Source organism: Mycteria americana, chromosome 9 (assembly GCF_035582795.1).
Source record: "Mycteria americana isolate JAX WOST 10 ecotype Jacksonville Zoo and Gardens chromosome 9, USCA_MyAme_1.0, whole genome shotgun sequence".
In the NCBI taxonomy this organism is placed as follows: Eukaryota; Metazoa; Chordata; class Aves; order Ciconiiformes; family Ciconiidae; genus Mycteria; species Mycteria americana.
In genome coordinates, this window is record NC_134373.1 from 33,124,999 (window position 1) to 33,150,169 (window position 25,171).

The following is a 25,171-nucleotide window of genomic DNA, read 5'->3' on the forward strand; positions in this document are numbered from 1 at the left end:
CACCCAGCTCGACTACCGCACTGCTCATCTGCAGCTCTCAGGGTGCTTTTCAAAGACAAACAACCCTACGGTTATAGATGGAGAGACCGAAGAAGGGACCTCGACAGCCAGAGCTAGACACAGGAGCACGGGCTGCTTCACCAAAGTCCTGCCCTTTTCATGCAAGCCCTGTTTCCATGATCCAAAGCTAGTGCTTGAACACTGATGCAGTCCGTAGACCACCCAGTAATGGTGGAGGCAGCCCTGGCTGCCGTCACCTCCTTTACCGGGGCTGCAGCCTCCGTGCCAGGCTGGGGACGGTCACAGCAGCGATCCCTGCCTGTGCCACCACTCGTACTGCACTTCCTGCTGGGTGAGCAAGGGCTGGGGAGCAGACACCCACCGTGAGATATGGAGTCTGAGTATTAATGACTGTAGTCTCAGACGCTTCATAGATTAGCCAACTCAAACTGCAAATTCTGGAGAAGATATCCAATACTTCCCTTTGGAAAAAAAAAACATGTCCTGGTCAAAAATGCTCCTCTTGCTGTGTGTATGACTCACAGGAGCACAAAGGCAGGTCACACACACGTGCAAGGGCAGATCGTAGGCAGCACTGTGGGCTTGTCAGCGACACGGCGCTACAAGATGAGCAAGACAGCTCACACACCACTCGTACCTATTTTGCAGCTGCTGCCGAGCACTGCAGCAGAGGCAGGAAGGATGGGCTTTGCGGTTAAAGCACAAAGCGCGAGAGCCAAACCCATGTGTGTATTTCTGACAGCACCACGATACCCCATGGCATCACGCAGGCCCTGCAGACCAGACAGTCCCGAGCTGACCTCCGCGTTCGGACACACCATTTGACGCAATCTCCGTGCCTTGACTAGCCTGGCACGGCTACCTCAGCATCAGCGAGAAGGAGATTTGCTGTCTCTGATCTAAGCAGCCAGAAATGAGCGGGCGTATTTTAAAACGTTGGCTTTCACTTCGCTGTCCTTCAGTTTGCGCTTTGTACAGTGGGGACCAGGGCAGCTCCTTCTCTCGCGGCAGCGAGTGCCCATGTACAAAGCATCTTGTCCAAGGCAGCAGAAGGATCTTTTGCATTCTGGTAAATGGCAAAACTCGGTATTTAAAGGAAAGAGTAACTTGGCAAAAGTGTGAATCAGTTGGTAAAAAAGATACATTACCTTAATTTTTCGGTTAAAAAAACCCCATTCCCCTACAGTGAATATTTTTCCATGAAGCCATAGCTATAATTAAAACCAACCAGCCTGAGAAATAACCTTTAAATACTTAATTATTGGAAGGAATATATACTATTGCCAGTATTTCACTGAGATTAATGCAATTAGCACACACAATATCCTACAGTGGCATGAGGGCCAGGCTCCTGAACTTTAAATACACAATCGATTTCCATACATATAAAACTTCGGTCAGTGTATTTACTTGAGAAGATAAGGAGCCTGGCAGCAGCAATAAATCATTGTAACAACACACTCAGCAAGACTACGGTATGTAGCCTACCAGGAGAAGCAACAGGCCCTTAGTGAGGTGGGGAGAAAACGACCATAGGTCGTAATAACAGAAGAAGTTCCAACACAAATACTGAGTGCCGGCCAACCACCTTTTCTCATGAATAAGATAGATATTGGTCGATAACGATTGATATTGTCGACTGATCGACAAATATAAAATGCATCCTACGCTTACCTGGAAGGTCAGTCAGCTTTATTTTCTTGAAATTCTCAAATTTCAGCTTAACATTTCTATCAGAAATGTTCACCAAAATGCTCACCCTTTTCCAGCAGTTCAGCTTGATTGCTAAACCCTTAGCTTAACCATACCAACATGGAGACGGAGTTCTTATCCTCAAACCCTGCTGACAACAGACTTGTCATACATACATACATAACCCTCTGAAGAGCCTTAAAGTGGGACCCAGGTGTTCCTGGCCCCCTTGTCCCTGGCCCCACCACTGATGAGTGCCCTTAGACACGTTACCTGTTGCCAGAGATGATGTCCTCAGCCCGGTCGTGCTACTTGACGGAGGAACAGTGGTTGGTTTGGTAGCAGCCAAAGTAGTTGCAATGCTCACAGTGGTCTTGCTGGTTGGAGGGGCTTCAGAAGGACTCGTAACAGGGATGTTTTCCTCGGTGACTTTACCAGGCCTTGCAGTGGTGGGATCCACAGCTTCTGTGCTTTCCCCAGTGGTATACACGTGCTTAGTGGCAGTGGGCGTTTGAGCTCCGTGGGCTTTCGTGGTGCTAGCATCACCTGGGGTTGGCCGGCGACTGGCCGGTGTTGTCAGTGCAGGAGGTTTCACTGTGGTCAGTGCAGGGACGATGATGCTGTGGTTTGTTGCGCTTGGTGAGGCACTAAGGGGTGCAACCGTTGGCCCAGACTGTGGGGCATCGCTGGCTGTGGTGAGCAGCGATGTTGCCTTCCCAAAGCTGCCTCCCTGGACAGTGGTGGCTCTCGATGAGGCGGTCTCCGTTACCGTCACAGGAACGGACACGGACACAATGAGTCCACCAAGCTGCTCCATGGGCGCCGTGGGGAGAGGAGGAGACCCGGTGGAGGTGAAGGTGGTGCTGTCTTGGGGCTGGTGCGTGACGTTGTGCTTGTCGGTCCCTCTGGGTGAGCTCCCGGCCATGGTGGCTGTGGAGGGCACCCGCCTGACCACAGTCGTAGCCACAGGGGTGCTTCCTTGACCACTATCGTTGGACTGCGAGACGGATGATGGCGACGAAAACAGAGGCAATAAAGATGCTAATGAGTAAGATGGGGAAAGCAATGAGGAAGTGGGTGAGGAGGACGACAAAGCCTGCAGAGGGGGTGAAGATGCCACCACAGAGGACGAGAGTGGCTCAGATGACTCTGATGATGTAAACAAATAAGTTGTTGGTGGTGTTGATGTCAGCGAGTGATGCAGCGATGACACTGAGGAAGAGGCTGGAAATGCTGATGAAGATAGAGACGATTGGCCAGTGGTCAACAACTCAGAGTCAGCGTTGAAGGAAGTTGTATTTTGTATGCTGCCTGCGGAAGCAGAAGTCAACAGTTTGGAAGAGTGTACCAGCAACGGCTCTGTAGATGGTTCAACAAAACTGCCATCGCTGGATACGTTGCTCTTCCTGTCCTGTGCCACAGAAGACTTCAATGAATCAGAAGGGTTAGAAATTTCGGAAAAAAAGGTGGAACTTTCTGAGGAGTCAGCAGAGGTGCTGCTATTCGAGATAGACAAGAGGGTCCTTTCTCCTCCTCTGGTATATGTAGTTGAAATGTATGTGCCATCCGTATGAGAAACCGAGGTCCGTTTCTCAGCATCGATGCTACTGACTGGCTGATGGCTACTTGAAAAGCCTGGAGTAAAAGCACAAAATATATTAGAAAGACAGAGTAATATGAAAGTGGTTTCATGTCATATTAAAATCACTTGCTAAATACATAAAATGTTCTTGTCTGTGAACTGGCATATGCTCTTCTAACAATTTAGAGCACCATACAAGCATGGCTATCAAATTAGGAATCTTCTGCTTTTCTTAATTCATTCTAAAATGGTGAACTCAGACAGACACAAGGCTCCCATGAAACATGTAGGTTTCTAAAACACTATTCTTCCAGTATTGCTTTTCTAACGGAATTGAGCACTTAGTGTTCTGTGATATTTTGTGGCAAGCTAAGCAGGTAAGCTGTTATCTTTATCACTCATAATTTATAAAACTCATATCATCTCCCTCTTATCCTCCATTCCCAACTAAAGAATATCTATCTTCTTCAGTCAGTTTGTTTTTAGACACAGTGAACTTCATGCCTCTGCAGGATGAAATTATTACTTTATACTAATTTGCAGTTTATCGTGAACTCATTGATTGAACACTTTGCAGTCAGGAAATCCTAAATGAGTAGCACAACAGTCTGCAAAAAAATTCAGATTATTTAGCATAAAAGGTGCAGTCAATCTTATAATATGAATTTCAGGATATACAGCTAAGTTCAGCAATCTCTAAAAATAAAAAACAGGGGTTTGAAAATTTGGTTTAATTCTACAATTGACTTACGTCATCATGAAACATTTCTGAAAGCACTACCCAAAAGAAACCAAAATAATAAATAGGGTTAGGGTTAGGGTTAGGGTTAGGCTTAGGCTTAGGCTTAGGCTTAGGCTTATTTTGGTTAGGCTGCAAAAAAATAATGTGGCCATCAACACAGGAGAGTTTCCCTGGCAGGTTCATGGCTTCACTTCTGGAACAATTCCCCAGCCAGGTGGGATCTGGCTTTGAGTCCTTTGATGAAAACAGCCTCCTGAGTGCACCCGCAGTGGCACTGCATGTACTAATGAATGAGAACTTTGTATGCAACACAGATAAATGCAGGATAATGCGAACTTCCCCCAAAAAAATGTACACCAGGAGACACTAACTTACTTGTGAGATCATTTTGGAAAGAAGAAGTGGGTATCTTGGAAGAGCGTGTGAAGAGCGTCTCCGTCGCAAAGCCCGCGAAGCCCCCACCGCTGGTGGAGGTGTTGGCCGCCCCGCTCTGCTCCACCGATGCCGGCTCAACCGGTGCTGGAGAGCTGGCGGTTTCGGCATAGGAAGCAGAGCTCTCCGTGCCACCGGCCAGTGTGCCATCTGTCACCGAGTGCAGCGTCCTCTCTCCATCACCAGCAGACATGGATGAACTGTATGCAGGATCAGTGATGGGGCTGGACATCCTTTCCGCGGCACTCGAGCTGCTTAGGGACTGATGGCTGCTGCCCATGGCTGGAATAGGATCGAAAAGCAGGCATCTGATTTTATCATCTCAGAGCAGAGAGCACTTGTGAGTTCTACAATAATTCTGTTTGGAAATGCAGATGAATAAAATCGCACAGATAAACACAGATTAAATACAGATTAAGTAGATCTTGTATATCTATCACCTTAAATGTGGATTTAACACACAAAGCCTACTCCAAAGAAACAGGACTGTCCAAATACAGAGGGACAAACGGTACCGTTAGAGACATAATGGCATATTTGTGTTATATATAATTATTACCCCAACCCAGGCAGGTAGGAGATGTCTCCTACAGCAAGAAGCTACATGTCTCATTCCTGAGAGTTTTTTGTTAAGCACCAACAGCTGCAGATATACAACACCAAGGAGCAGAATCACCACCGCTTATAAATCCTGCCCATGACACCCGCAACAGCTCTGACACATGTGGGTGGTCATATCAACCCCACGGAAGAGGGGGAGGGAAAGGGAGTGGGTTTCTTCCTAATTCAATCACCATCCCTGAGTTCAGAAAAACTCACTGGAAGGTTCATCGGCAGCCGAGTAGGTGGAGACCCTGGACGAAAGGGTGACCTCGGGCTCTGGGTACCCCGCGTGGCTGGATGAGACGTGTCCCACTCCAGGCCATGGCGTGGAGGATGGGAGGGGGCCAGTGCGGGGCTCCCCAGCCATGTCTGGGTGAGACGTGGGGCTTGCCGCCACCGTGCTCCACGTGCCGTGGTTAGAAGCAGCCCGAGATGTCCCCTCCTCATTGCTGGAGAGTGCAGTCGAGACGTACGTGGTCTCAATAGGAGGACCAGAAACTCTCTTTCCTCTCTCTGGAATTGCAAAGCAGAGATATACATGCATGCATATATATATATATATATATATATATATATATATATAAAATATGTATTTTATATATTAACAATACCTTTAAGGCCTCTACAGGGACTAAAATCTGAATATTTAAATTCCCACAGCAGAGGTGGTGCTTGGTGACCAGCACCACTTATTTGCTAAGTGGGGTTCCCAGATGATCTGTACTTTTCCCCTTTACACCAGAAAAATAAAACAGATTGGGATGCATGGCGTTTCTGAAGGAGAACGGTGCCAGGGAGGTAGGACCTGGTCTTGGACGTCCTGCAGAAAATTCCCTTGAGAGGACCAGCAGGTTTCAAACCAGCGCTGGTGGGACCCTGGAAGCAGAGCTGAGGCTGAAACACATGATAACTGGGATATAAAGAAGGGAAAAACGTCTACCGATCCCTCGCCACATCTCATGCCAGGCTCCCCCGGTTTGAGGGCTGAGGTCAAGGCTCCACGGCAGCCTTCACGTGTGGCCCAGAAGAGCTGCCTGGCTGTCTAGCTCCTGATACGAGAAGCGCTGCCCCAAGTGCCGTGAGGCGAATAACTCACCAGCCGTGCAGTGCTCAGACGCCCTTCGCTATAAACCGGGCTTGCTAAAAAGGCAAACCTAGTTTAAAGCTAGAAAAAGGAAGGTGGGAGCTCAGGAAGGGGGCGAGGAGGAGGGATGCCCTCCATGGCAAACCACAAGACCCACCTGAAGCACTTGGTGAAGGCGAAGGCACTGAAACGCCGGGAGGAAACACAGGCAGTGGCTTTGTTGCAAGCTCACCGAGTCCGGCACCGCTCTGTGAAACATCGCTCTGCCTCCCAGGCTCTGCTGCTGATGAGGACGGCAGAAGGACCACGTCCAAGGACCTGGTGTGGGGGGAAGCGGGAGCGGAGCTCCCTGCCATGCTGGATGCTGCGTGGGTGTCTGACACGGGCACTGTGGTCCTCTCCCCACCGCTGGTGGCCGTCACTGAGCTGGGCGTACTGGTGAGAGGAGCATTGGTCAGGCGTCCTCTCGTAGCCGAGGTCCCTTCTGCTGTGAAAGGACAGAGCAAAACAGATTTATGCCTACTAAGCTGTAAACAGGCGGGCGCGGTCTCTTCCATCACCACCCTCAGGCTGGCGGCACAGATATGACGTGGCAGATCTAAACTTGGAGAAAACTGTGAAGACACAACCCTTTCCAGTGCAAGGAAGTGCTGCTCACGGGAGGACACCCTGAAGAGGGCACTAGGAACAAGTCGTGGGAGCGCTGCTGGGTTTGCTTCCCTTCGGCGCTGCTCCTGGCGCTGCACTCCAGCCGCGGGCACCACGCGCCCGCGCCGACACCGCAGCGCCCGCGGTGAGCGAGGTGGGGTTACAGCAGCACCCAACTCCCGGGTACTCGACACAAAGCTTGGCAGGGCTGCACGGGTCAGCAAACGCTGCGTTTGCATCCCAGGGCGGGAGTCAGGAATGACTGGTGTTGCCTCCTGCTTGTATAAACACAGCCAACAGGGCGGTTTTGAAATTGTGCTGTCTCAGAAAACACACCAAATCTCGGGGCCAGACTGCTCTTGCAGTAAGGCTGGGCTTTTCTGGTGACTAAATGCAAAAAACAGCTAATGCATGAAATTTTCCTCCATAATGCACGATGCCATTGTCCAGCATCTTCTAGCGTGCCCTCACTCTACACAGAGAGGATGTTTGTGGTCTACGGAAAGAAGCCCCGTGGGGATGGTCAGAGCTCACCTGGGGAAGCACTTTCCAAAGCAGATGGTGAGCCCGTGAGCAACGGGTCCATGGACAGCGCTGTGGCACCTCTGCCACCAGCAGCCTGGGCTCCCGAAGAGGACCGGGTATGGTCTGGAGAGCTGATGGTTTCGGTACCACTGGTGGAAATCTCTGTTGTCTGGGCCAGCCTGGTGCTGGCTGGCAGAGACCTTAATGTCCTCCCTCCACCCTTGGTGGCTGTTGTGGAAACAGAGGTACCGGTGGTGGGGAAATCAGTTCTTCTCTCTGTTGACAGGATGCTGAATGACACATGGCTGCTTCCAGTAGCTAAGATGTGATAAAGAAGCAATTTACATTTTTACACATGTGAAACTATAAATAAACAGACGAGCTTTCTTCCAGTAACACCCAGAGGCAGCAAGTACAAGCACAAGTAAATATGAGAACATGTCAATCCAGAGAAAATAGGAAATTTCCAAAGATGTGAAACCTCTTTACAGGAATTTGTCTTCTTAAAAATGTGGTTTGATGCTGAGAACAGTGCTATTATATACAAACTGTCGAACTGCTATGCCATGCACTTGATTTCACCATTACGTGCCTGAGCACACTCCATGCTGCTAGAACAAACAAGGATCGTAACAACCCAGAAAAGCCTGGAAATCAGTTCAGACAAGACACAATGCTGAGCAGTGTGAAGGTCTTAGAGAAGAAGTCTGAAGAAATGGGGTCAGGGGCATCAGACACCTTCAGCACCGCAGAGGGGTCTAGGACCAAACAGCAGCATGAAGGGCCTCAGAGACCACGTTCAAAGTTGCCTTAAATTTGTTGAACTGGTTCAATTTCTGGGAACCAGCATGGTCCAAGGGGTAGGACAGAGGGCAGGAACCGAAGTCCAGTCCCTGGGACTGTAGGGACATGATCTAACCCCCCCTTGCTTAGTCCTCTTGCCTATAAAATGGAGATAGCAACTGGAGATAGTAAAAAAAGAATTGTGATTTGAAGGTTAATTATTTTTCTTGGCATAATGAAACTTTCCACACATGTGCCCTTTCTGTAAAAAACCCAAACCACATTTTTGGTCAAGCAAGAGCTGAAATATTTCAGACACAAAAATCACACTGCATCCTTCCAAACAATATATTCTGCAGAGCTGTCACGTCTTTTGACAGCAGAAAAGAGTCAGGCAAGTGTAAGATACAATAGCAGTCCTCCTTTTACCTACAAGAAAAATGGTATTTCACTTCTAACTTGAGCTCACCTGGGGAAGGACCTTCTGAAGGAGAGTGAGAGCGTGTTAGCAAAGGGCCTGCCACCTGCTCTGTGAAATCCGTGGTTTCTCTGGACCCACGAACTCCGTAGGGGTCTGTCACAGAAGACGCAGACGAGGATCGGGTCGTGTCCAAGGTCTTGTACATGCCACCACTGGACATGGAGACTTCTGCTGCCCATCGGCTGCTGCCCGTGGCAGACCTCGGGGGCCTCCCACTGCTGCCAGTGGCCGTGGCTGAAATGAAAGCACTGGTGGGAGAGGAAGCAAAGGGGTTTTTCTCTGTCGTTGAGCTGTTAACTGGTTGGTGGCTGCTTCTGACACCTAAGATACAATAAAACCAGGTTTCATTTATGCGTATATACATTTGAGGGATCGTTTGTACAGTCTATGTTTGTACACTGTTCTTGAAATACTGAATAGACCAAGTTCTCAAGCTGGAAAAGACGCTGCTCTGGGAAGAGGCGAATCCCTTATGTTCAGGCACATGTGGCTTACAAAAAGCCGTGAAAATCACAGCTTAAAACCATGTTTTTTAACTGCAGGCTGTGCGCAATACCCGATTTATGCATTTAAGGTGCCTTTGAGCCTGTTTAAATCAGGACTATATACCTTTAACTTCAAAACATATCTAGAGGATGAGCTAAAAAAGGTCTGGTTTAGGTTTTCTAGTGACAGTCTAGAGAGCCAAGCTGCCATTTCAGTGCCGGGCTGATGGCACGGCCACGGGGCCGAGCCCCCTGCGGCACCGGGCACCCAGGACCACAGAGGGCCGGACACAGCCTCGCCCATAAGACGCTCAGAAACACCCCGGCACCCCAGCCTGGCGTTCGAGCCAGCCTGATTTACCCCACGTTTAGCAGACGTGCTGCCCCAGGGCTCTCCCAAACCACAGCGCTGGGGATGCCGATATTTCACCAGCTCACCGGGAGCAGGAGCTGCACTACGACTTGCAAAGTGATGGGCTTAATTGTGAATTAACGGTGAATGGTGGGGCAGAGCTCACTGGGGACCCCTCCAAGGGCACGGGGCGAGTCAGCACTGTCGTGGCTGCCGGGGACTCCCAAAATGCCGCCTCTCTCACAGAGCAGCCTGTAAGATACCAGCCTGTTCAGCAGACACAGCGCCGGGCGGCAGCTGCAAATCCCCAGCAAAAGTGCCTCCAGTAGGGAAAAAGCGCATGCACGTATTTCTAAATGATGGCTGCTTTTCCCAGCACGAGAGTTTCGTTAGCAATGAGGACATCGACGTTTTTCACTTTTTCACCCAAAAGCTGAGATCCACTCCCACCCTTCCCCCCCAGCCCTGCTGCCAGCCCGAGGCAGCTAGTAATAAAAATACCCACATATCCAATAGCGACTGATGGCCATATCTAAAGAAAAACAGTGTGGGGATGTGAAATCCCATCCAACCCCAAAGCAGCCAACTTTCAGACTAACAAATTTACCTCTGAAAGCACTTGCGGAGGCAGAGAGGGAGCTTGTGAGCACAGGCTCCCCGGGAGGCACAGGGAGGTCGGTGGCTTCCCGTGAGCCGTTAGGATGGTGTGTCCCAGCCCCTGAGGAGGAGAAGGTCCCCCCCAGAGAGCTGGTGGGGTCGGTGCTGGTGGCAGGGCCCCTCGTCACCCCGGCTGTGCGGACGTTTGGGGGGGACCCCCGTGCCCCCGCTGACACGCTGGGCACGTCAGCACCACGGGCACCCAAGTGCAGCGTCGCCTCTTCTGCAGCTGGGATGCTCTTGGGTTCATAATTGCTGGTAAAGGCTAAAAAAAGGAGAACAGAAATATAAAACTGCATGCACGTAAATGAAAACAGCTGGAAAGGTTTAATCCCACTATCAGTAGATGTAGACAATGTATGTGTGAATATTCAATACGGAAATATTTAATACTGGGAAATCATTAAGACAGGGAAAAAAAATGGTCTCTATATAGGAACTCCTGAAGTTACTTCTTGCAAAATTCAACTGAAAGTTTTCAAGGAAAATCTATCCTCCTCTTCCAACAAGAATAATATTTATCCATATTTTCATTTCTGTGAAATGTATTTAAACGTACAGAATGTGCCAAATACAATATTATTCCTCCTTTCTTTAAAATAAAAAGGATGTATTTTGTTTATAAAGAGTCTTTAAATAATGTTCTGAGTTACACAGCTAGCTATCAAAACTCACTCGTGGAAGCGCTTTCCGAAGCAGACAGCGAGCCCGTGAGCAGCGGGTCCGTGGCACCTCTGCCACCACCACCCTGGGCTCCCAAAAACATCCCAGGAGACCAGGTCCGGTCTGAAGAGCTGGTGATTTTGGTACCAGCGGTGGAAATCTCTGTTGTTTGGGCCAGCCTGGTGCTGGCTGGCAGAGACCTTAATGTCCTCCCTCCACCCTTGGTGGCTGTTGTGGAAACAGAGGTACTGGTGGTGGGGAAACCCGAAACTCTCCTCTCCGTGGCTGAGACATTGGACGGCTGGTAGCTGCTTCCAACGGCTACGGCACAATAAAAAAAACCTGGATTTATACGTATGAAATTATAAACAGATGGATCCATTTTCTTCCCAGATGCTTACAGCGCACATACGGATATTAAGCATAGGAAGTTTTCAATCTGGACAAAGTGCTCTTCTGGAAAGGCATGAATCCCCTCGCCGCAGGAAGACCTTGCACAAAACCCGGGGCTCGCTGCCAGGACAGCACGGCTTCACAAGAGCCGGGGCGGCTCGGCCAGTGGGAAACCCCACGGGACAAGGACTGCAGGGACTTGCCTTTAAATCCCACCCTTGCTTTAAGACTGGTGGAAATTGGCCCAGGCTCTCTTAGTATTTTTTTGGAGCTCGAATATGGTATCAAACAGCAAAGGGGGGAAACCTGAGCACAGCCACGTTCCCATATGAGCCTGCAGCTTACTATACATCCCAGGGCTTAACGGGACACAGGGAAAAACGCTTAAGGAAGTGCAAAATCCAGCACAAAATAGGGTAAAACAACAACTCGTAGACTCACCAAGCTCACCCGCAGCAGTGCTTTCTGAAGCGGGGCGAGAAGGGGCCAGCCGGCGCTCCGTGGAGGGCCCAGGGAAACGTCCCCATGCTGGGGCCACCGAGGAGGGCGCCGAGGCTGGGGGCTGAGCCGCGGAGCCGGGCACTGCCCTTCGGATACCGGACCTCGGGTTTTCCGTAGCCGTGCTGCTGCTCCTAGCAGCTGTGGCAGAGGGAAGGGACGTGTTAATGTGAGAGCCCTGGGGAGGCGTTTGCTCCTGGCAAGCCCCGGGCATAGGATAAGGACTCGGCAATGCTGAGGTTTTCAGTAAGTTCATGTGGAGTGGGGCAAAGTCTCTGTTTTGGAGAGCTCTAGGAATAGCTGCTGGCAAAACAAACGAGGGGAAGATGTGGCGCCAGGGATCTCAGGTTTGTTGCCCCGTACAGGTTGTTGGAGCACGGGCGTCTCGCCCCATCTAGCCGAGAGCAAACCCACCCGGCATGGCGTGAGCGTGGGTTACCGACCGCACGCCCCACTACAGCACCCCTCGGGTGGGACACACAGCGCGGGGGGGCTGGGACCTCGCCTTTGCTCTGCAGCTGGCACTGAACCAGCCGAGACGTTTCGCAGCTGCAGTTGCCCGCCCTGCAGAAAACACAGTGATAAGGTCCAAAGACCTTTTCTTTTTTTTTAAGTGGAAAACGATGGGGGTTTCTGACCAAATTATTTTTTCCGTTGCTTTTTCCTGCTTTCAGCGGGGAATTTCAGCTAACCACCCAAATAATAACAAACAGAGCGCATGCAAAGCACAGCATCTCCTCTGTTTCAAGAAAGCAAAAGCTATATAAAGGCTTTTTAAAGCTCTAAAACAAACCCGTGGGCCAGCAAAGCTCACCTCCGAAAGCACTGTCCGTGGCAGGCAATGCCGTGAGGAAAGGGCTTGTGGAGTCCCCTGTGACATCCCTGAGGTGCAGTGCCACGCTGTTCACACCAGTCTGGGTACTGGAAGTTTGGGGGGAGGACTGGGGCTGTCCCGGAGAGCCAGGGAGGGGGGTGCTGGGTAGGGGCCACAGCGTCCCCCCACCGCCCCCCGAGGGTCTGAGTGAAGCGGCCCCGGTGCCCGTGGGAGGGCTGCTGGGGGGCTCCGTGCCCACCCAGCTGCTTGCCGGTCGAGAGGGGCTGCCGGTGCCTGCAAGGCAATGGGGGAAAGCAAATGAGAGCACAGAGACAGGCTGAGCTGCCCACCCACCATCCTCCGCTGTCACCCTCCGCCTCCCCCCGCAGCCCGCAGTCCCCTTGCCTGTACTCTGCCTACAGCAACTCCATGTTTGGGAGCTGCACTGAGTAATTCTTAATTTTCAAGGTCAGGAGAAGCCACATGGATCCTCCTCTCCACCCTCATGCATGAAGCAAGCCTGAGAACTGCCCTGCCCTGGTGAGGATGGAGGGCCGGATCCAGCGCACAAAGCTCTAGCAACGCAGGGAAGCCAGGCTTAACCGATGCCCAGTTTCTCCGGGGAACAGCATCCACCTCCAGGCCGGGATGGGGTGGCTCACCCGGGGGTCGAGTCTCCATGGAGAGCAGCAGCAGCACCGTCCTCGTCGCATTGTCGAGCCCTGCCGCATCCCAGGCCGTGCGGTGCCCGCCCAGCGTCCTCTCGGCCAAAGCGGTGCTGACGGCTGCCAAAACCCATGGGGTCCTCTCGGCAGCTGCAGGGGTGCCAGGAGAAGCCAGAGCCCTGTTGCCTCTCTCCCAGCTGCCCGCAGCACGGTGATGGCTTCCAGCGGCTGGAAAGCAACGCAGAGAGAGTCACGTTCCCCCTGGGCAGGTTAACGTAACTCGGCTGGGGTGGCAGCAACATCACCCGCAGTGGTACCCAGCCCTACCGTATGCAAAACACAGGGTCACAGCAGCATCCCCCATCTTTCCTCTGTTTAACATAGAGCACGCTCTAAGAGGGACTGCTGGGAACAGAGGGTTTCTGTCACCAAAAAATATCGGTATTTCAAAATTTGTCTTCATTTGTGCACGGCAAGAGAAACACAGGGTTTTTGGTTTTTTAAACATTAAAAATGCACAAGGCAGTAAATAGCTTATGCCAGGACAGCCAGCAACTGGCAGCCTGGGCATGCCAGCTCCACACTCTAGTCCCTAAGCAGGAAAAAAATGAGGAATTAAAGACAACCTCTATGCTCATATCTCAGAGAGACACTTATTTCATCTGGGGATATTAAGAAAAAACCTGAAACGGGGATGGGGCAATCAGCACAGCCTTGTCCTGCTGGTGTGGGAAACAGGCTTTGATTTAGCGCATGCTTAAGAAAGTACATTAGTTTACTCATGACCACAGTCCCACCAAAAGTGGTGAAGATTATGAACAAGCCCAAAGGTAAGTGTTCACTTGCACGATCTCCACGTGAGGACCTTAGCTACAAATCGTGACACAGCTGGTCAGGTATTTTTAACTCGGGCACCCTTAATCTAGGCTGAGTTTGCAATGGCGTTCGGCTCCTCTCGGGAGGAGGCGTGGGGATGCAGGGGGGTCTCCGCTCTGCTTTGAGGTCCATGGATGGGCAAGACTCTCTGGGGTGCTGCTGGGTGGCGAATAACGACAGCGGCAGCTCCCAAAAATCACCTTCACCGTAACATTTTAAAAAAAAAGTCAGCTTTCCTGGGATCGGATTTCTTCCAAAAATCTGAATTTCTAGCAACAGGGCGAGAATCCTTCCTAACCCACTGGTTGCGCTCGGTCCGTGGGCTGGGTAAGGCAAACGGCAACTCTCACGTCGATAAAACTCACCAGGAGGATGGCTGCGGGCGGCAGCCGGGCTGTCCGGGGGCCCTGCTCCCGGCAGGGTGAGATCCCCACCGCCGGCGGGGGGACTGACGTGCCCCGTGACCCTGCTCGCCGCCGGCACCGTGCTGTGCCTGGCAGGCAGCGATACCCGCTCCCTGCTCCCAGCCAGCATCGTTACCAGCTCCGTGCTGTCCACGAGAGCACCAGAAGTCCTTATCTCCGTGTCCAAACTTCTTCTTGCCTGATGGCTGCTTTCGATGACTGAAGGGAAAAACAAGAAAAAATTAAAATTCCATCAGTGCTGGGTGTGCAGGCTCGGCTCGTTGCAGTAACACCAAGGCCAAGCTCTGATCTCATTTACACTAGAGAAAATTTTGCATAATCAAAACACAGACATGAAATTTATTTTTGGATTCACACCAGTGGAAATTAGATTGGTCAGTAGGGCCAAATGCTGAAACTCACCTTTGTGTGCATTCAGTTTAGCACCCCCAAGCTTTTTTGTGTGTTTGGAGAAATAAATCTTTAAAGGAGAAAAAAAAAAGGCTTAAACAAATAACGGATGGAGATATGTGCAGTGTGGAGTCCATGGGAGGAGTGTATAGGTCTCCAGAGCTGACGGCCAGCTGGAGCCCAGCACAGCCCACGTGCCCCATCCCGAGGGTGCGATGGGAGCGGGGAGGGCCCCGCAGCTCTCCCCTCTCTCCGCCCGGCCGGTGCTTGCTGGATGCCTGACCTCAAATCCCACTGCCTCCAGAGAGCCAGTGTGAAGCTGTCTGAGAACTGCAGGGCAAACAGGAGGGTTGGCATAACCCATCCAGGCACCGTGAGGCACCGGGACAGAAGAGAAGAGATGAACATACAGTGTGGATTACACTGGCCATCCAGGTGCTGAAGCACCTCAAGGTGATGGACATTTTGGTGTATCTGATGTTAATGTCTACCAGAGCATGAGAAACAAGATGGAGAAGAAATTTGAGTATCTGCAGGTCCATTTTCTGTGAGCAAACATGGCCAGAGCCCCTGATCCATCCTAAAAGTGTTTGGGTCTGCTCTCTTGCTACTGCTGGAAGGCTGCTCCAAACTCCCACCTCTTCCATCATTCAGAATCGTTTTCTCATTTCATTAGAAAATGAATAAACACATTTACGGAATAAATGTTGGTTCCCAAGCCAGCATTACCCGTTAGCTTAGCTAGTTCTTCCCCTCCCTCCGCTTGCTCCCCACCATGCCGATGTGTCACAGCAGCAATCTCGTCCCCATCTTTGCACAAGTTTCTTCCGCATTTCTACCATCTGCTGTATCTCATGGACCCAAAAATGACTGCCCCAGGGAGGTCAACAGGTATTACATGCTTTACGGGATCTCCAAAAGCATACAGATGGCTGTGTGCATCTCTAGAATATAAACATGTTCCCAAATCGGGCCCTAAGCAAGGACTGAAGACATTCCTCAGTAGCCAATTTCTCGGCTCAGTCATTAACGCTGACCGCCAGCAGCAGCAGCAGGACTTGGTGTGGTAGCTGTAGCTTCAGCCTTGGGTCTGCCATCCAGCCTGACGCCGCCTGGAGCAGAGCATCTACTGACAGCTCCCACGAGCGGTTCCAGTGAGATTTGCTGGGGGAATTGGGATCTCCAGCCCGTGGTGCCAGCCAGGGCTGCGCAAGGATTTCCCTGCACATCTGTCAATGTGAAAACCAGCAGCGACTGTCCCTGCCCTATGTTACAGCCCCAAGGCCTGGCTGGAACTGCAGCCTCAGATGCTCTTCAAAGTCCACAGCAAGTCAAAGCAAGTCTATATCACGGCTGTGTCATCTGAAATGGCGAGATCCCAGTTTTGCCCATCTTCCTTATAACCAAATGTAATCTCGGGGCTGGAACAGCCCGTAGCATGCTCTGCTCGTTGGGTGGGCAGAGCGGGAACCTGGCTAGACAAACTGCAATTTAGGGTGGCAGGGTCTGAAGCCTCTCAAGAAACGGAGAAAAGTCATACAGGGAGAGGAACTCTCCCCACTTTGCAGCTCGAAGATCCACCAGGCTACAGGACATAACCTGCCTGGCACGCACACAGCGTCTCAAATCAGGGCTGCGGATGACACACAGGCAGTGGCTAAAGGCACCGCTCAGTCTCTGCCCAAAAGCTCTGATGTTCAAGGTTAAGCCTTGCACATCTGTCCTTGGCCTCCAAGCACTTTCTGTAAGAAAGCTGTGCCTCAGAGAAACCCCCCTGGGACACCTACTCCTCCTTGCCTTGCATGTCTCCTTTGGGGTTGCTGTACCTGCCACACCAGAGGTGGCATTTCGGGAGCGGTCTCCTCTCTCCCGTAATAGCTCCAGTGGGAACTCACCAAGAAGAAAAGAGCTATGCAGGTAGGACAGTCTGCATTTCATCCCAGGAGTCTGAGCACCACGAGGCCCAAGGAGACAAGCTGCAGGGGAGCAGAGCCCCTTGGGTGCCTTTAATGACAGCCCCAGCCGTGGTTGCAATGCCCACCTCACCGAGCACACCGAGCAGCTGCTGCTGGTTGGAGCCTGCCCTGTCCCCTGAGCCCACTCCCGTCCCACGTAACAAGCTGCTTGTTGTTGCCCCTTGTATGAAGGGATGCAAAGTCTCAGGGGATGCTCGCTACGCTCATTTGCAAGCCAATACCCAGCCTGTAATTGTAGCCCGCAAATCCATTTATAGCAGCCTTGATGCTGAAAAATTTGCGTGTGCTGGAGGGTGGCACACTGAATTTCCCTCCATTCTCCTCTCGCTAAAAGCTTTCAGCTGTGCAACTCATGCTTACTGTGCCCCAGCAGCCAGCTTTGCTGCACAGAAAAAAGGCAAAGCAGCAGTTGCTTAGAGAAACCCTTAGGGGATGAGACTAGACAGGGGGAAATTTGTTTTCTCAGGTTGCCAAGTCATTTGTCAACAAGCACTCCAGCCAGGCACGCTAAAATATATAGCGGGGCACTGCAGCAGGCATTTAATTGCCACTTCTTAAAAATAACCCTGGAAATGCCAGCAAGCAGTACCTTCCGCTATGACCCTTGATTGAACGGTAACTGGTTTGAAAGTAAAATGCTGCCGGTTGCTTGTCTGGTTGTTGTTCGCCCTGCAAATCCACCCCGGAGTTTTCTCTATCCTCTTTTGGCTCTGCAGAGCTGCTGGGAATAAAATGAAGCAAAATCCTTCCCCTTATCATGGGCGCCAGCAAACTTGGCTTTGCGTGCAGCCAGGGAGTGGACGGGCTGAATAAGAAGGTATTATTTACACAGGCTTTTTAGAGTAATCTGGCATTTTTAACTCTGCCCTGCAAGGTATGTCAGGCCCTGGTGCAGGGAGGAAAACCTTGTGCCAGCATGGGCTCAGCTCCCCGGTTGGTGGGTGCAGAGCACGAGCCGTGCTGGAAAATCCAACCCACAGCATGTAGTAAGGAAACCCCCAAAAATCAGGCTGCTCAACAAAATAGACATGAAGTCTCAGCTCATCACAGTCATCAAGCCTGCCAGAAGTGCAAGACAACTGCAACCTCCTCTCTGACTTGCCTGCAGAAATTAGCCTTCAAAGATGACCCTCCGTTGGAGCGGATGGACCAGATGCAAACTTCTTCCAAAAAAATAAACACGGGACCATCTGGCCTCCCCTGATGCATTAAAGGCTTAAAGCAGAGCGGCCCTTTAGCTCAGGTACTGATTTGTCACTAACATTTTCATCACGTCCTAAGCTGCCAACTGCTTTCCGCAGTTTAGCTCCACGCAACCGCAGCCGCCAAGAGAATTATCTGACTTCGAGCACAAAACCCTCCTGCCACCCGCCGGACCAGTGTTTTCCTTCCCAGTTAAAACTAGCAGTGATGCTCACCAGACAGGTCGAGGCTCGGAGTTACTTTTTCTTCGCAAGCATAACAAGTCCGCGGCTTGCTGGGAGCCGAGTTATAACGTGGCCAGGACAAACAGATCAAGTTCCAGCTGATTTCTCCAGGCTTTGGGTTTGCCCCTGGCAGCCCGGCTGGATGCCTACCTTGTGAGACTCCTGAAAAATCCCCTTTAGACCAGTGATTTTCTGTCTCCAGCCCTGGGTGCAGCACGGGCCAGGCATCGCCCTGGCCAGGAGGTGGCTGCTGCCGGGACAACGTCATGGTGATGCTCAAGGCTCAACCATGGGATCGCACAACACCGAAAAGCACAATACTGTGAGTTTTCAGCAGTGGTTGTGATCTCTCATGGACATTTTAGGGCAGGGAATAAGGAGGGATGTATCCTGCTAACGCCAGGGGAGCAACATCCCCGGGACAGCATTTGGCAGGAGCATCACAGCCAGCCAAGGTGCACCACGAGCTATCCCAGCCCCGCTGCTTTCCTGCAGAAGGGATTTTTCTCCTCAAAGGGCAGAAAAATACTCCCTTGACCGGGGAACGCAAATTTAATCTGTGTTTGCACACAAGGAAAGCCAAGAGTGGTTGCTTGGCTGCCCAGAGCAGCCCTTCACCCCGGAGCTGTCCCTCCTCGGGAGGGTGGTGATTCCCCGGGGACCGTTCCCAGTACGGCCGCCCATACAGCGGCTGTTTTGCCAGGGCTACGGCCACCCTGGGAGCATCCCATGCTGAGCTGAGCGCGCGTGAAGCTAAAGCAGGCTCCTCCCGAGGACAGGCAGCTATAATTATAAAGCCCACATCTGTTAACGTTGCATAATCTTAACATCATCCGAGGCTCGCAGAGGGAAAAAAACCTCATCTCAACTTAGAAAACTCCTTGCCGGCTGTAGGAAAAGGTTAGGGAGAAAGGCGGGCTGTGAGGGAGGAGAAGCGGGGAGCAAAGCTGGGGCTGCCGGCCCCGCAGCGGGCGGCACGGGTGGCTGCCGGTCCCCGCCGGGGCCGGGCTCTGCGCTGTGTTTTGAACGGCTGCTGCGGATGTCGGGATCATGGGTGGAGGCCGGTTAGGAGCCAAGTGAGTTTGTGCGAACAAAAGCTACAGCCCTAAATCTGGACCGTCCAGGGCTCTCTGGGATTTTCAATTTCCTTCCTTGTTCTTGCCCTGAAAGAAGCAGTTCGAGGCAGGGGGGGAACGGGTGGGCTGAAATGGAGCTTAAAAAAAAATGTTCATACTTGAGACGGGTCAGTTGAGCGTAAACACGTTGATAATATTGCATGGGGAAGGTCCCTTGTGTGCACTAAGCACGGGAAGAATGCGAGAGGTTTTTAACCACATGCGGACAACCCTTTTTTACTAATTCTTTCGATATTAATAAAAGGAATTATTCAGGCTGGATGAAGAAAGGTGGCAAGCGAGGGTGGACGGGGAAGAGAAGAGGTGCAGGAAAGCCCTGCCGGCACCTCCCACCCTGCTGTGGGGCTCGGTTTGGATGGGGTGCCCTATAGACACATCCCCCAGCAGCGCCTTGCTCTGGTCCTCATGCTCCTCATCCTCTCCCCACCGGGTACCACACAGTGCAAGACAGCAATTTGCAGGACATTAAATAATCTTAACCATAATACAAAGGATTTATGCAGCCACCAAAGGTGGCTGGAGCTTTAACGTGTCAGCTCGAGAAAGGTGATGGGGGCTTAATGCCAGCAGCAGACCCTGCAAGCTCCGAGTGCCAAGGAGTGGCTAATGCCTACCTGGCTGCTATGGGTAATGGATGCCCACGGGGCTGGGGACATCGGCATTGTCGTCAGCCCTTCCTATGCCAGGCCACGGCACTTTGCTTGCAGTGCTGCTTTATGAGACAAAAACACACTGCACTTCCACACCACCTCCCCTCCGGGACCTGTAAAACCATGGAGGATGCTAAAGGCCATTTTTGCTTCCTAACCTTTTTTGATGATCTGAGAGCCTGATGCTCAGAGATGCCATAAGAAAAAAAGGCATCCAACCATTGCTCTTAAGAGCAGTACCCTAAAGCAGAGAAACAGGTACTCCAAATAAAGAACGCACAGAAACCTGTGGTCATTTCCAAAAGCGTGGGATGCATGCATACAGCCCACCTGCAACCGGGGATAAAACCTGCACAGTGCAGGGACAGGATATTGTCCTGCTTACCCAGTGGTTTCCAGCCTCTTAATTTTGGTGTCCGAAACATCTCCCTGAGGAGGTGCAGGCTCCCAGATCACCAGCTCAAGCCTATGAAACCTTGCGTTTCTTACTTATCTTTCTTGGACAGTTTGGGCTCAATCCACAGATCCCTGGGGCCACACGGACCCACGCTGCCTGAAAACCACCGTCCCAGGGCTCAGAGCAGTGCCTTAAACCTCTCTTCATGAGCTTTTGTTTTTATATAGCTTTTGGCAACTGAATTAAAAAGAAAAGTCCCGTTTTATTGTCAAGTCTTTGGAAAACACGTTCAATTACAAGTCCACTTCCAACAGGGATAAGCTGTCTCATGACTACCCATACTCCCAAAAAAACCCATAACCATGCTGAGACACTAATAAAATCCCAACCCATCCATCCATACAGCCAGTGAAGAGGGGACCGAGCCTCCAGCCCCAGAGAGGCCCTGGGACCTCTGTCCCTCATGCCTTTCCTGAGCAAAAAGCCCGAAATAGCTGTGTTCACTTGCTTGCTGGCTCGTTTATTTTCTATCTCAAAAGTATCCCCTCTGGCGTTGTCTCCCGGTGTTAATGCTGGAAAAGCCCCTGCAGCCCCAGGGGGTGTGAAGGCAGCTCTGCCCCAGCACCGGCTGACGGGGCCCAGGAGCGCTTACCAAAGGGATTTCTTTCTCACCATTTTCAGTAAACGTTAATAAAAATAAGCTAAAAGCAATCTCCCAAATGGCACGGCTCTCTGAGCACTCACATCTCCTCTCCATCCCCTCTCCCACCACGCTGTGACGCTGAAATGTCTCCAACCACCCTGTCTGCACTGCAAGATCCCAAATGCTAAAACCCAGCAACACCTAATTCACTTCTAAAATCCTCCAGGCTTTTCTGTAACACCCTGCAGAAACGTTACAGAAAATATCACCCACGCAGCGCTTCTCCTTCCTCTTTCCAGGGTTTTTAAAGTCCCCTGGAAGCTTTGCTCGGTGGGAAGCCAGCGGTACCCTCGCCGGCGCTCGCGAAGGCAGAGCAGAAGCTGTGCAGGGACCCAGGCCGGTGTCATTTTAACTTGTGCTCCCATCCGAGGGCAGTGCTGCTGGAGACTGTCAGACGGCTCGGGGAGGAAGTCTCCTGGCAGGGCTCCACCAAAGTGGAGTTGCTAGGTCACTGGAACAATAAAAAGGCAAGAAAAAACATCCTGGCTGCAAAAAAGAAAGGGAAAAAAAAGGAAAAAAAGCCATGGCAGTGCGTACAGCGCTGGTTAAGTGGAAAGAAACAGGGCTGGAGAGAGCAGGACGATGCTGCTGCTGGCTTTTGTAAGCAGACGACTTTAATTTCTAACATGGACCTTTCTCCAAAGCTCTCACACGAATAATTCCAGAAACCTGGAATTTGTCTGCAAGGTAAAAATCTCACATAGGGCTTGCTAGAACAATATTTCCAGGGGAGCTAGCCTGCTGCTGCTATGGCGAGATTAATTACCCTGTGCATGTTAACTAGGGCATCACACTCCATTGTACGGCTTTCTTGCACCATCACATGCCCCCAGCAGCTGCCTGCATTCATTTAAACCGGGTAATATAAGAAAACTGCCTCCAAGCAGGGCTATATTTCAGCGATAAGGGGATGAGCAGCCTCACAAGGTGCGGAGTGGTGTGCAGCCCCAGGGCTTGGGCTCCTCCATACGGAAAGGTGCTAGCAGCTTAGAAGCTGCAGGATGAAAGTTTGCTTTCTGAAAAGTTTAATTTCAAGGCCAGAAGGGAGCATTAGCTCATTCTGTCTGACCTCATGTATAACCAGAGTCACTCTGTGTAGCTTATTTACTCCCAATAGAAGCTCAGTGACTTGTATTTAACTTAAAACGGATCTTGCAGGGAAAAAACCCAACTATTGGTGTTTGTGATTATTTGGGATTGTGCTTAAAACCACCAGAACTACACACCAAAGCACAGGTTTTTCTGCACTAAACCTCAACATATGACAAAAAGCGATGCCCAGCCGTGTGAAGCGTACGTGCGGCTGGAGCCATCTGCCCCAGGAGCCAAGGACTCCAGCCCTTTGCAGACCCAGGAGAAAACGAGGTGGTGTTTTCATGTCAGACTCTGGAAACAAAACCACAGGTCCCTGCTCCAAAGTGGTCTGAGCCCAGGAGCTGCTTCCCACAGCCAGGAGGGGACCATAAATACCGGGAAGACGGAGGAGGGAGTAGGCAAAGGGGTGCTGCCATGCTGAGAGGCCAGGCCGGGAGCAGCCGGGGGCTGCCACGGGCTCCCAGGAGCCAAGTGATGCTGCCCACCACGGCAGGGTGGACTTTGGTCCAGGTGTCTTGACCAGAGCTTCGCTCCAGCAACGCACTTAAGAAGAGCTCCCCGGGGAACTATTCTCTGTGCTTAACGCTAAGCACACGCCAAAGAGCTTTGCTGGCCAGCGGCTGCACCAGGGATGATGACCACCCTGGGAAGTGAGTAACTTCTCAAGGACGTGGTGGGAACAAGAGGGATGAAGGGCCCTCTTGGATGCAGGAGGATCACAAGGCCACCAAGGGGTGGGTGCAGTTTGGTGACACGCCAATACAAGGCTCGCTGGATTCTTCCTTCCATGTGGACTAGCAAAACCCAACCCCATCCCAGGGGAAAACTGACGGCAGCCCAAGCCTCATACCCAGGTCTGGCCTCCCAGCTGAAGGTGGGATGCAGGGCATGGTGTCATGGCAGTGGGAACCACGGATCCTCTCATGGCTCCCACTCTTCCAGCAAGGGATGGTGAGACTTGGGAGGGGATGGAGAAAAAGGCAAACAGGCCAAAAAATAAAGCAGCTTAAAGAGAAATGAATCCCCAGAAGAGGTAAGGGCCCCTACCTCCCTTCCCCCATCTGCTGCAAAAGGATGATGATCTAAATCGCATTTCCTAGATGACACCGCACCGATCTGCTGCCGGAAGCGGTGGTGGCAGCGCTCGGGATGGTGCCGGACCTCCTTCTTCCAGGGGACGAGCCAGGTCCTTCCCCGCTGGCACCCACCAGCCAGTCCCCACCACCACCGCGGAACAGCAGCGTGCCCCGGGGTGGCTGGAGCGGGCATCCCTCCCGCTGCCCCGCGCCGCTCTCCCCTGCCTCTGCAGTCACACGTTTCCTTTCTGAGAACCAGGGGGGAAGGGATTTACCATTTCCAGTGCCTCTCTGCATGCCTTTCGGGGAGGCTGAAAACAAGATGCCTTATTTTGGCTGCGTGCAGGTCTCTGCTCTGCAGCAGGCAGCCCCGCGGCCGAGCCCTGCGGCCAGCAGTGGAAATGGGTGATGGAGAAGGGCAGGTTTAGGCTGTCACCCTCCGAGCTGTCACTGAGGACACACAGGGAGTCAGGGTCAGGTCACAGTCTGCCCTGATGCATACGAGCCCTGTGTGCTGAGCGAGGCAGCGCAGAGGACAAAGAGGCCAGAAATCTGCACCCAAACCCCACCTGCCCACACACTGACCCATATTACGCAGCACAGAGCCACCTCACACCGAGTGCCTTGGCACGTTCTTGCCATCAAGTGACCATCAACTTCAGTCTCAACCCAGCACGTGACACGGCTTACCCAGCACCGTACAATCTCCAGGCGTACCAGCAATCTGCAGGACAGGATTATGAGGATCTCTGTCTGCATGGTATGGACTGTTCTCAGAGGCCACAAAATTGCTGGTACTCCCATTCCCCAGGTCAGAAGCCTCCTGGTCCTCATTTGCCTTTCTTCATGCATCATATTTGCTCCATTTCCCTCAGAAAAGACCATCTTCACGATTATTCTGCACTCTCCGATCAAGTTTCCCTCCTAAGAAACATCCTCTCAAAGGGCTTTTATCTGCAGGGTTGGCTGCCAGTCTAATACTGCAGCCCCATTCTGTACTTGCTGAAAGAGCTGATAATGTCCTAAAAAGAATTAACATTTAGATGTTAGTCCTGTAACTGAATCCGAATCACACAATGATGACTGTTCAAATGCCTAAAGCTAGTCAGGGGTATTTTCCTTTAAGCTCTTCCAAGCTTGTACCAGGGGTAAGGAGCTTTCTAAAGATGCCTTTGTGAGCACCAGCTACTGAAACCCTTCTCCTTGTCCCTCCAGACACAGATACAATTATGCCCAGCTCCAGCACAAAGATAAAGGCTGAATTACAAGCACAGTATTATGCTCCACAATCAGGGTCCTTGATTCCAATTGACAAGGAAAGCAAATCATGCGCAGTTGGTTTGCTGATGTTTCCACTCCTGGAAATTCATTCCCATCACAGGGGTAGAAATCAGTTCAATACCCAGGGTTACCTTTTGCGTTACCTCCCCAGACTGCTAAATTACTAGCTTGTCAGTTCATGAGATCTTACAAGTTATGCAGTGTGAAACCTGGCCACCACTTGTATGGGATATCTCTCTTTGCAGGAGGTTTAACTACCAGCTGCTACAGTTTCTCTGATAAGAAAGTGTTTTCTTACCTATAATGGCACAGATGTAGTGGGACAGCTATTCAGAGATGCTGTGAAACCCTTCTCTGCAGTAAATTTCTAAAAACGCATTAGACAAACATCTTCTGGGGTGATCCTGCAAGGGGAGGTATCTTGAGATCCCTTGGGAGATGCCTTGAGATCCCTTCCAGACCTGCCTTTTGCTTTTATAGAGCACTCAAAACCAAAACCAAATGAAAAACCCCTCAAACATCCAAACTCCAACCTCTGCTCCCCAACTCCAAGAAGTGCTGTCCTCCCCCCAAAACAGGTCCTGCTGCCCTGGGTGGGCTGCAGTACCCTCCTGCTAGG

The 25,171-nt window shown here is 51.5% G+C and overlaps 1 protein-coding gene across 3 annotated transcripts in view; it reads right to left on the reverse strand.

Annotated features, from left to right (window-relative positions):
* LOC142414483 (uncharacterized) overlaps nucleotides 1-25,171 on the reverse strand; it is a 60,367-nt gene that overhangs the window by 21,303 nt on the left and 13,893 nt on the right. For all 3 annotated transcript variants that reach the window (XR_012777095.1, XM_075511765.1, XM_075511764.1), the window contains 12 exons: nucleotides 14,362-14,619; nucleotides 13,118-13,348; nucleotides 12,456-12,749; nucleotides 11,585-11,782; nucleotides 10,763-11,071; nucleotides 10,038-10,352; nucleotides 8,582-8,914; nucleotides 7,339-7,647; nucleotides 6,314-6,643; nucleotides 5,289-5,585; nucleotides 4,413-4,751; nucleotides 1,987-3,348 (listed from right to left, as the gene is read on the reverse strand). Coding sequence is in view for 2 of the 3 variants with exons in the window: in XM_075511765.1 (XP_075367880.1) it covers nucleotides 1,987-3,348; nucleotides 4,413-4,751; nucleotides 5,289-5,585; nucleotides 6,314-6,643; nucleotides 7,339-7,647; nucleotides 8,582-8,914; nucleotides 10,038-10,352; nucleotides 10,763-11,071; nucleotides 11,585-11,782; nucleotides 12,456-12,749; nucleotides 13,118-13,348; nucleotides 14,362-14,619 (4,575 nt within the window). In the remaining variant the exon portion in view is untranslated. The remainder of the gene's footprint in view (nucleotides 1-1,986; nucleotides 3,349-4,412; nucleotides 4,752-5,288; nucleotides 5,586-6,313; nucleotides 6,644-7,338; nucleotides 7,648-8,581; nucleotides 8,915-10,037; nucleotides 10,353-10,762; nucleotides 11,072-11,584; nucleotides 11,783-12,455; nucleotides 12,750-13,117; nucleotides 13,349-14,361; nucleotides 14,620-25,171) is intronic.